Source organism: Miscanthus floridulus, chromosome 1 (genome assembly GCF_019320115.1).
Source record: "Miscanthus floridulus cultivar M001 chromosome 1, ASM1932011v1, whole genome shotgun sequence".
NCBI classification, from domain to species: domain Eukaryota; kingdom Viridiplantae; phylum Streptophyta; class Magnoliopsida; order Poales; family Poaceae; genus Miscanthus; species Miscanthus floridulus.
In genome coordinates this window covers 164278332-164289449 of record NC_089580.1, presented here as the reverse complement: position 1 = coordinate 164289449, position 11118 = coordinate 164278332, and the positions used below count along the sequence as shown (strand labels likewise).

The 11118-nt window shown below is 62.3% G+C and overlaps 2 protein-coding genes across 2 annotated transcripts; one reads left to right on the top strand and one right to left on the bottom strand.

The window, feature by feature from the left end:
- Positions 1 to 3369: 3369 nt before the first annotated feature.
- LOC136500484 (uncharacterized) lies at positions 3370 to 6107 on the top strand. Its single transcript, XM_066495841.1, has 2 exons — positions 3370 to 4710; positions 4897 to 6107. The coding sequence occupies exons 1-2, from the start codon at positions 3614 to 3616 to the stop codon at positions 5540 to 5542; spliced, it is 1743 nt and encodes a 580-aa protein (XP_066351938.1). The 5' UTR covers positions 3370 to 3613; the 3' UTR covers positions 5543 to 6107.
- A 1041-nt stretch (positions 6108 to 7148) lies between these two features.
- LOC136466593 (uncharacterized) lies at positions 7149 to 8843 on the bottom strand. The gene is made up of 3 exons (XM_066465044.1): positions 8104 to 8843; positions 7902 to 8023; positions 7149 to 7195 (listed from the first exon to the last, which is right to left on the bottom strand). The coding sequence occupies exons 1-3, from the start codon at positions 8430 to 8432 to the stop codon at positions 7149 to 7151; spliced, it is 498 nt and encodes a 165-aa protein (XP_066321141.1). The 5' UTR covers positions 8433 to 8843.
- Positions 8844 to 11118: the final 2275 nt, after the last annotated feature.

The following is an 11118-nucleotide window of genomic DNA, read 5'->3' as shown; positions in this document are numbered from 1 at the left end:
GCTCCGCGAGCTTCAGGCCAAGGTCGAACAGGACCGACTCCTTCTGCAACAGCTCCGGGACACTCTCGAGCAGGAGCAGCGAGGGCGCGGTGAGGGCGGAAGAGCCCGAGGGCGGGCCCGCGACGTTCATCACCGCATTAACGACAACGAGGGCGGAGAGCCACCCCCAATCTTTAACCGCGCTAGCCAGAATGTCGCAGCTGCTGCGATGCTAATCCGAGCGATGCCCGAGCCCTCCACCACCGAAGGGCGACGGGTCCGCGGAGAGCTCCGCGACCTCCTCGAGACCGCAGCAGTGCAGCAAGCCGAAAGTTCCGCCTCCCGCCGGCGCGGAGGCACTTCGGAGCAACCCACGGCACGACCTCGCCAAGGCCAGGATGCCTCGATCCGTCCCGAGCCCGCTCGCGCGCCGACGGTCAACAGGGCCCCCTCGGTGCGCGACCGACCTGGACACCAACACGAGGTACAAGGCGACCACGAGGTAGTTGGCAGGCGACGGCGCCACGACGACGGAGCCGCCCGAGGCTACCACCCGCACCGAGGCGGTCGCTACGACAGTGGTGAGGACCGCAGCCCCTCCCCTGAGCCGCCAGGACCTCGGGTCTTCAGCAGGGCCATCCGCGTTGCTCCTTTCCCCGCCCGGTTCCGACAGCCGGCCAACCTCACCAAGTATAGCGGCGAGACGAACCCTGAGCTGTGGCTAGCTGATTATCGCCTGGCTTGTCAGCTGGGTGGCGCGGACGATGATCTGCTCATCATCCGCAATCTCCCTTTACTCTTGACGGACTCGGCGCGAGCCTGGCTTGAGCATCTCCCCCCCTCGCAAATCCACGACTGGCGCGACTTGGTTAGGATCTTCGTCGGGAACTTCCAGGGCACTTACGTGCGCCCTGGGAATTCCTGGGATCTCAAGAACTGCCGCCAGAAGCCGGACGAGTCTCTCCGAGACTTCATCCGGCGCTTCTCCAAACAGTGCACCGAGCTACCCAGCGTCGGTGACTCGGAGATCGTCCAGGCTTTCCTCTCCGGCACCACTTGTCGGGACTTGGTCCGAGAGTTAGGGCGCAACGTCCCGCGCTCTGCCGCCGCGCTCCTCGACATCGCCACCAACTTCGCCTCGGGCGAAGAGGCGGTGGGGGCCATCTTCCCCAACAACGACGCCAAGGGGAAGCAGAGGGACGAGGCCCCCGAGGCCTCGCCCACCCGCGTCCCTAAGAGAAAGAAGAAGGGCCGCCCGGGAAAGCAGGAGGTCCTCGAGGCCGTTCACGTCGCCACAACGGATCGCAGGAATCCCCGAGGCCCCCGCGGCCCCGGGCTATTTGACGACATGCTAAAAAAGCCCTGTCCTTACCATCAAGGCCCGGTGAAGCATGCCCTCGAGGAATGCACCATGCTCCGGCGTTACTACGCCAGGCTCGGGCTCCCCGACGACGATGAGGCCAGGAAAAGGGGCGCCGGCGAAAGGGACGGTGATAAAGATGATGGGTTTCCCGAGGTACGCAACGCTTTCATGATCTTTGGCGGACCCTCGGCATGCCTCACGGCGCGCCAGCGAAAGAGGGAACGCCGGGAGGTCTTCTCGGTCAGGGTAGCCACCCCCCGGTACCTCGATTGGTCTCGGGAAGCAATCACCTTTGACCGGGATGACCACCCTGATTACGTTCCAAACCCCGGGCAGTACCCACTGGTCGTCGACCCGATCATCGGCAACACCCGGCTCACCAAAGTGCTCATGGACGGAGGCAGCGGCCTCAACATCCTCTACGTCAACACTCTGGAGCTCCTGGAGCTCGACCGATCACGGCTCCGAGGCGGTTCCGCGCCCTTCCACGGCGTCGTACCAGGAAAGCGCACGCGACCCCTCGGACGCATCGATTTACCCGTCTGTTTCGGCACTCCCTCCAACTACCGCAAGGAGGTCCTCACCTTCGAGGTGGTGGAATTCAAGGGGGCTTACCACGCCATCTTGGGGCGCCCGTGCTACGCCAAGTTCATGGCGATCCCCAACTACACCTACCTCAAGCTCAAGATGCCAGGCCCCAACGGCGTCATCACCATCGAGTCCACGTACGAACATGCATACGACTGCGACGTCGAGTGCATCGAGTACGCCGAGGCCATCGTGGAGGCCGAGACCCTCATCGCCGATCTCGTCCAGCTTGGTGGCGAGGTTCCCGACGCCAAGCGGCGCGCCGGGGCCTTCGAGCCCGCGGAGGCTGTCAAGCACGTCCCCGTCGACCCCGCCGTCCCCGACGGCCGAGGACTGAAGATCAGCGCCACCCTCGACAGCAAATAGGAGGCCGTGCTCGTCGACTTTCTCCGTGCGAACGTCGATATGTTCGCATGGAGTCCCTCGGACATGCCAGGCATACCAAGGGAGGTCGCCGAGCACGCCTTAGATATCCGGCCAGGCTCCAGGCCGGCAAAGCAGCGCCTGCGCCGGTTTGACGAGGAGAAGCGCAGGGCCATCGGCGAAGAAGTACAGAAGCTCGTGGCAGCCGGGTTCATCAAGGAAGTATCCCATCCAGAGTGGTTGGCTAACCCTGTACTAGTCAGGAAGAAAAGTGGCAAATGGAGGATGTGCGTGGACTACACTGGTCTAAATAAAGCATGCCCGAAAGTCCCATTCCCACTACCACGAATTGACCAAATCGTCGACTCCACTGCAGGATGCGAAACCCTCTCCTTCCTTGATGCGTATTCCGGTTACCACCAAATCAAGATGAAAGAGTCCGACCAGCTCGCGACTTCTTTCATCACTCCATTCGGCATGTACTGCTACGTAACCATGCCGTTTGGCCTCAGAAACGCAGGGGCCACTTACCAACGGTGCATGATCCAAGTCTTTGGCGAACATATCGGACGAACCGTTGAGGCCTATGTGGATGACATCGTAGTCAAGTCCAGGAAGGCCGGCGATCTCGTCGACGACCTGGAGGTTGCCTTCACATGTCTCAGAAAGAAGGACATCAAGCTCAACCCCGAGAAGTGTGTCTTCGGGGTCCCCCGAGGCATGCTCTTAGGATTCATAGTCTCGGAACGTGGGATCGAGGCCAACCCGGAGAAGGTCTCGGCCGTGACCAACATGGGCCCGATCCGAGACCTCAAAGGCGTGCAGAGGGTCATGGGATGCCTTGCGGCCCTGAGCCGCTTCATCTCCCGCCTCGGCGAAAAAGGCCTGCCCCTGTACCGCCTTTTGAGAAAGGCCGAGCGCTTTTCTTGGACCGCCGAGGCCGAGGAAGCCCTCGCCAGGCTCAAAGCACTGCTCACCAACCCCCCCGTCCTGGTTCCGCCCACCGAGGGCGAACGCCTCTTACTCTACGTCGCCGCGACGACCCAAGTGGTCAGCGCGGCCGTAGTCGTCGAGAGGCAGGAGAAGGGACACGCTCTGCCCATCCAGCGACCTGTCTACTTCATCAGCGAAGTGCTCTCCGAGACTAAGACACGTTACCCGCACATCCAGAAGTTAGTTTACGCCATAGTCTTGGCTCGACGCAAGCTGCGTCACTACTTCGAGTCCCACCCGGTGACTGTGGTGTCGTCTTTTCCTCTGGGAGAGATAATCCAAAACCGGGAGGCCTCGGGTAGAATAGCCAAATGGGCTGTCGAACTCATGGGGGAGACCTTGTCTTTCGCGCCTCGGAAAGCGATCAAATCACAGGTCCTGGCCGACTTTGTAGCCGAGTGGACCGACACACAGCTGCCACCCGTTCAAATCCAATCAGAATGCTGGACCATGTACTTCGACGGGTCTCTGATGAAGACTGGGGCCGGCGCGGGCCTGCTCCTGGTCTCGCCCCTCGGAATACACATGCGCTACATGATCCGGCTTCACTTCGCCGCCTCCAACAATGTCGCCGAATACGAGGCCCTCGTCAACGGCCTGCAAATCGCCATCGAACTTGGAGTACGACGTCTCGACGTACGGGGTGATTCGCAGCTCGTCGTCGATCAGGTGATGAAAGAGTCAAGCTGCCACGACCCCAAAATGAAGGCGTACTGCGCGATGGTACGTCGTCTGGAGAACAAGTTCGACGGTCTCGAACTCAACCACGTTGCACGAAAGTTCAACGAGGCCGCGGACGAACTGGCAAAGATGGCGTCGGCACGGACCCCGGCCCCTCCGAACGTCTTCGCCAGAGACCTCCACAAGCCGTCCGTCGACTACGCCTCGGCGACGGAAGAGGACCCATCGACCGAGCCCACCGCAGGGCTCGAGGCCCCCTCTGCCGTCGAGACCCCGCCAGCCGAGCCCGAGGCGATGGCGATTGACGAAGAGCCTCCCAAGACCGACCAAGGAACGGACTGGCGAGTCCCTCTCCTTGATCGCCTCGTCCGAGGAGAGCTTCCTGCTGACAGAACCGAAGCCCGACGGCTTGCGCGACGCGCCAAGACTTACGTCCTCTGCGACGGCGAGTTATATAGGCGCAGCCCATCTGGTATTCTCCAACGATGCATCACCACCGAGACTGGCCAATCCTTACTTCAGGACTTACACGCGGGAGTCTGCGGGCACCACGCGGCGCCTCGGACGCTCGTAGGTAACGCCTTCCGCCAAGGTTTCTATTGGCCAACGGCGGTGGCCGACGCCACAAAGCTAGTACGCACCTGCGAGGGATGCCAGTACTATGCTCGACAGACGCACCTCCCGGCCCAAGCCCTCCAAACCATCCCCATCACATGGCCATTCGCTGTGTGGGGACTGGACATGGTTGGGCCTCTGCAGAAGGCACCCGGGGGCTATACCCATCTGCTGGTAGCTATCGACAAATTCTCTAAATGGATCGAGGCTCGTCCGATCGCTCAGATCAAATCCGAGCAAGCGGTGCTGTTCTTTACGGATATCATCCACAGGTTCGGGGTTCCTAACACCATCATCACTGACAATGGGACACAATTCACCGGGCGCAAATTCCTAACGTTTTGCGACGACCACCACATCCGGGTGGCCTGGGCGGCCGTAGGGCACCCAAGGACGAATGGCCAAGTAGAGCGTGCCAACGGCATGATCCTACAAGGCCTTAAGCCAAGAATATTCAACCAGTTGAAGAAGTTTGGCAAGAAATGGCTTGCCGAACTCCCGTCAGTCATCTGGAGCCTAAGAAATACCCCGAGCCGAGCCACGGGATTCACACCGTTCTTCCTGGTCTATGGAGCCGAGGCCATCCTCCCCACTGACTTAGAATACGGCTCCCCGAGGCTACAGGCGTACAACGAGCAAAGCAACCGCACTGCCCGCGAAGACGCCCTCGACCAACTGGAGGAAGCCCGCGACGTCGCGCTACTACACTCAGCCAGGTATCAGCAAGCCCTACGACGCTACCAAGCCCGGCGCGTCCAAAGCCGGGACCTGAAGGTGGGCGACCTAGTGCTGAGACTGAGGCAGAGCAACAAGGGCCGCCACAAGCTGACCCCACCCTGGGAGGGGCCGTATATCGTCGCTCAAGTGCTGAAGCCCGGGACCTACAAGTTAGCCAACGAGAAGGGCGAAATCTTCACCAACGCTTGGAACATAGAACAGCTACGTCGTTTCTACCCTTAAATTTCCAAACGTTGTTTACATTGTTTCTCGAAATAAATAAAGAAGCGTTCTTTAATTGTTATAATCTTTCGAGGAACCCCCTTATAGACAAATCGGCTGTATAGAACCCAAGGACCGAAAGATCGTCTCAAGGGCGAAAAGGCCGGCCGAGTCGTGAGAACGGCCTATGCCTCTGGGCTACGGCAGCTCCCTCACCACCGTTTCGCCCAAAGGACAGCTTAGGTTCCGAGGAAGTTCTTTGCAGAGAGGTTATCTATCGATAGGGGCTCGACGTCACTATAACGCAATAAGGGAGACTCGGCTCTGCCTCTGCAAAGTCGAGCCTCCCTCGGGGGCTAAAAAGGGGGAACCCCCCTAAGTCCCGGACACCATTTCTCAACCGTTTTTCCGAAAATTTCCACACCAAACTCTCTCGCGCTCCGACGGGACCTTCGCAAGAAACCCAAAGACCAAAAGCCTGTCTAGAGGCCAAAGGGCCGGCTGAGTCGTGAGAACGGCCTACGCCTCTGGGCTACGGCAGCTCCCTCACCGCCCTTCGCCGAAGGACGGCTTAGGTTCCGAGGGATTTCTTCGCGATCGGGACAGAGGGCACGAACTTAGAAATAGAATGGAAAACGGTTAAGAAGCACACATACGCAAATACTTTAAGGGCCTCGACGGCCACAAAAAAACGTCACGATTCGGCAACTAACTCGATCCGGTTACATGGCCCCTTTTGGCCCAGGTCAAAGCTCAAGGATCGGCGGCCGGCGCGGGAGGAACCACCTCTTCTTCGAACAGCTTGGCCAACGCGGTGCCAGGTGCCTCGGCCGCCTCCAACAGCCTCACGACCTCTGCATCAGCCTCCTCGTCATCTTCTGGCAACACGTAGCCGTCGCTGACAGCCTCGAGGTTGATGGCGTAGTGCGAGGAGACGACGGCCAGGGCGCGCTTGACACCCGTGTGCAACGCCCCTCGGAGTCTCTCGCGGACGTGGCCGCTCAACGCGATGAGGCGGCTCCCAAGGGAGCTAGCTGATTGGACCTCCTCGACGTCCAGAGCCTCGCAGGCAGACCGGACAGCGCTGCGCAGCGCCTCGTGCTCCCGGACCTCGACATCCAGCGCTGCTTGCGCCGCGACGGAGGCCTCAGCCGCCTGGGAGGCCTCTTTCTCCAGATCTACGTCGCAACAAGGGGTCAGGAGTCAAGCGCGAACCAGGACAAAAAGAGCAAATGGAACGAGGAACATGGTTCAGCGGAACTTACCCTCGGCCTTGCCCTTCCAGGCTGAGACCTCGACCCGAGAGGCCTCGGCCGCCTTGGTAGCCTCTGCCAGGGCGACTTTTGTCGCCTGATGCTCGCTCTGCTCCGCACCCAGCTGCCCGGCTGTAGCCTTCGCAGAGGCCGTCGCTTCTTGGGCCCGAAGCCTGAAGGAGTCTCGCTCCTCCTCCAGTTCCTTGATCTTGGCCACCAGAGGGGCGGACTGCTCCTTAGCCATGGCCAACTCCGCCTGAATGTCGGCACAACGAAGGCGGAGGTCCTCCACTTCCGCACTCCGCGCCGACAATAGTCCCTGGGCATCGGCAAGCAAGCCCTTCTGGCGCCGGAGCTGGTCCCAGATATCCCTCTCATTTCGCAGGAACACCGATTTCCCAAGGGATCGGGTCTCGAGCTCCTAAGGAGGCAAAACAAAAAACACACGTCAAAACACTGCGAGCGGGCTCGGAGAGAAAACAACGCGGCACGAGAGGGGAAAGTACTCACCCGAGTGACACCAGGCAAGTCCCTTTCCATGACAGTCATCGCTGTCTGCAACGACCGCACGGCCAATCGGCGATACTCCTCGAGGGTATCCCAACGCCCCCCCTCGGCGACGTCCTCAAGGGCGAACACAGGCTCCCCCTCGGGATCAGCCTGGTCCCGCCAGAAAACACGCGGGAAGTTCCACCCACGGGGCTCGGGCCGTAGCGGGACAAGGGCCGAACTCCCCTCGGCAGGATCTGGGACTTGTTGCTCCGCGGTACTGGCCGCCTCGACGTCCGCCGCCTCCTTCCCTCGGGAGGAATCATCAGACGAGATTGTCTGAACCAGGGGCGGCGCCAAAATTTGCCCCGTCTCCACCTCCATCGCCTCGGTCTCGACGGACCCGAGGGCTCTGGCCTCCGCCATCTCTACCTTGATGGCCTCGGCGTCCACCGCCCTGACATCGGAGGTCTTGGGGGCTCCGGCCTCGCCCTCAGTGGCCTCGGCAATAGCAGACGCCCCAGCCTCCTTCGCGGCCGCCTCGGCCCCCTGTTCCTGGGCAGCCTCCTCCTCCACTCGCTCCGCGGCCGCCTCGGCCCCCTGTTCCTGGGCAGCCGCCTCCTCCGAAACGGCCTCACCCGACGCCGCGCCACGTCGCACGCCTGCCTGCGCCTCCGCTGCCTGATGGGCGGAAGAGCTAACGTTCACCTTGAGCGCCTTACGGGGCGCCAAGGGAGGGTCTCCCACCAGAAGCGTCTGGCTGCAAGAAAAGACACTCCCAAGGTCAGCATGCAACCAAGGGGCAAACAAGAAGCGGACTCCGCCAGGAAAGACGCTTACCGCGAACGGGGATGCAACCGCTTCGACACCGTCCGCCTCCTCTGCAACGGCGGCGGTGGTGGCAGCAACGCGGCCTCGGTGTCCACCAGCGCCAGCTGGTCCCCGTCGGACCCCGGCACCTCCTCGACCCTTCGCGGAGATAATGGGGTCGCCCCCACCGTCACCCGCTCAACCTCCACCGTCGAACCCATCGGGCCGACGGCACGCTCCTCCGACACCCGCGCCTCGGGTGTGCCGGCCTCGGCGCCGGGACGGGCCACCACTGGCCCCGGGACACCTCCTCCTTCTCCTAGGGGCGTCAGGCTCCTTGCCGGCGCCCCGGGAACCATCTCCCTGATGTCGGGGAGGTGTTCCAGGCAGGCCGTCCCCACCTCGCACCCACCGCCGTCGCTCGAAGAATCCGACACCGACGGCGAGGGAGACGGCTCCAAAGGGAGACCGTCGAGCCTCTGGCGCCGGCGACGGGCGTCCAGCTTTTCGCGCGCGAGGATCTTCTTCGTGCGCTTCGCCTCCTGGGCATCTTTCTTCTTCTTCTCCTCCTCGGCACGCGCCCTGTTCACGGATCGCCGCCGGGCGTCCTCAGGAACGGGCGGCGGGGAGCCTCGCACGTCTCTTATCCCCTGTGAGAGCGACGAAGTAAGACAACAGACCAAAAAGGCGAAAAACAAGAAGGACGCGAAAGCCTCGACAACATCCAACTTACCAGCGAGACATACCCCCGCGACGGGCGCATCGGGAACGGCATCAAGTCATCGAGCCTCGGCTTCCCGTCTACCGCCTCCCTCACCCGACGCAGGGTCTCGTCATCGGTAAGGGCGAAGGCGGACATCTTGATACCGGCGACCGGGTCGCTCGGCGTCATCTCGAACAGCCGCCGTCGCCGGGCCATTAGCGGCAACACCCTCCGGCGGTGAAAGGCCGCCACGACCACGGCCGCCGAAAGGCCGCAGTCACGCAGCTTCCCCAAGGCCCTCAAGAGCGGTTCCAGCCTAGGCTGGTCGACCTTGATGACGCCGTACCCCCATTTCTCCGGTTGACTCTCTACAACCCGCCCGGTATAAGGGGGAAGTCCTCCGCCGTCGTTGCGGAGGTAGAACCAGCCGTCATACCAACGACGGTTGGACGTCGACAGCTGGGCCGGGATGTAGAGGGACTGCCGGTCTTGGCGCACGTGGAGGGTGCAGCCGCCGGCCCTCTGCGCCTTCCGAGCCCCCCTCGTTCCCCCCGGCTTGGAGGTGAACGTCGCTCGGAACAAATGGAGCCACAACTCCCAGTGGGGAGCGATCCCTAGATACCCCTCGCAGACGGCGACGAAGATGGCCGCCTGCGCGATGGAGTTGGGGCTGAAATTGTGCAGCTCCACGCCATAGTAGTGCGGGAGTGCCCGCATGAAGCTATCCGCCGGCGACCCGAAGCCTCGCTCGTGGAAGACGACGAAGCTCACCACGTAACCGTCGCGCGGCCTCGGCTCCGACTCGTCCCCCGGAGCAATCCACTCCGGCTCGTCGGGGTCGGTGATCGGGCGAAGAAGACCGGCCTCCACGAGCGACTGCAGCTTCTCCTCGGTGACGTCGGACCGCTCCCAGGGATCCGCCGGGAGGATGACGGGACCACCAGCCATTGCGCGGCGGAGGACGCTGCTACAGCGGTAATCTCTCTCCCTCTCTCTTTCGATCTCTCGCCCTCACACTTCTCTTCCCCGGCGCTCTATGCTCTCAGCGACGGCACGGAGGCAGCAAAGGCGAACGCGGAAAAGGTAAGGAGGGAGAGGGCGAGGCTGTTTGCGTATTTATGCAGGGACGAATCGAAACCACCGGGCGACGAAATCGGGGAAGTTTCCCCCAGGAAATCCTGGCGCGGTTATCCAGATCCGGTCTTACCGCCCACTCCCTCCTCATTAATTGCGCGTGCAGTTACGTCCCGTCGACTGACGCCACGTCACGCCCAACCGCAGCAGCAGCAGGCGCCGTCCCACCTCCCCGAAAAAGCTGCCTCAAAAGGCGCGCCTGCCGTTGCTAACCGCAGGGAGAGAGGTAACCCCCACCCGATTCCTTTCAGGCAAAGGGACCAGGCACCGAGCCCGTTACGGTCCAGGGGTTCGAAGGCTGGGCCCTCAGGGGTTTCGACAGCCGCCCCAGGACAACAGAGTCAGGGGCGACTACGGGCGAGCCTATGCGAGGCCGAGGCCCAAGCAAGCGAAACGCTTGGGATGCCCTGTGTCGTGTCCGAGACCGGCAGGGAAGTCTCCGAATGGGATCCCACCGTAGGGAGGCACCGAGCCACCGAGGCCCAGCGAACGGCCTCGGCACCCACTAGAGAAACCCTCCGGTACTCTTGGAGCGCGTCTCCGGACCGCTAGCCGACCCCCAGCGAACGGGGTACGGGCCTCCACTCGGACTTACCCGATAACAGCTCACCGGAAATGCCGTCGCTCGCGCCCACCGAGGGTAGCGTGGCATCTTCCACCCCTCCTTCCGAGCGAAAAGGAAGCGCGAGGGTCGAACAAAAAGTCAGGAGAATCCCTGACGGCCCTCTCGCTCCGCGCAGAGGCTAAGGGACTCTTCCTGCGACACATTGCCGAATCCCAGCGACTTGGGCTCGCACACGAGGGGGCTCGGCAATACAAACCCTCCTTCCAAGCGAAAAGGAAGCGCGAGGGTCGTTCAAAAAGCCGGAAGAACTCCTGACGGCCCTCTTGCTCCGTGCAGAGGCTAGGGAGCTCCTTCTGCAAAAAGACGCCGAGACCCCGCGACCTAAGCTCGCACCCGAGGGGGGCTCGGCAGTCAGACCCTCACACGCGAGGGGCGAACCAAAAGCCAGGGGACCTCTGACCGCTCTCTCGCTCCGCGCGAGAGACTCGGGGGCCCTCCTGCAACTTTGCCGAGACCCAGCAGCTCAGGCTCGCACACGAGTGGGCTCGGCAAACAGCCCCCCCCCGTCCGAGCGAAAAGGACGGGCGGGGGACGGGCAAAAAAGACGGGAGGACCCCTGACCGCCCTCTCGCTCCGTGCGGAG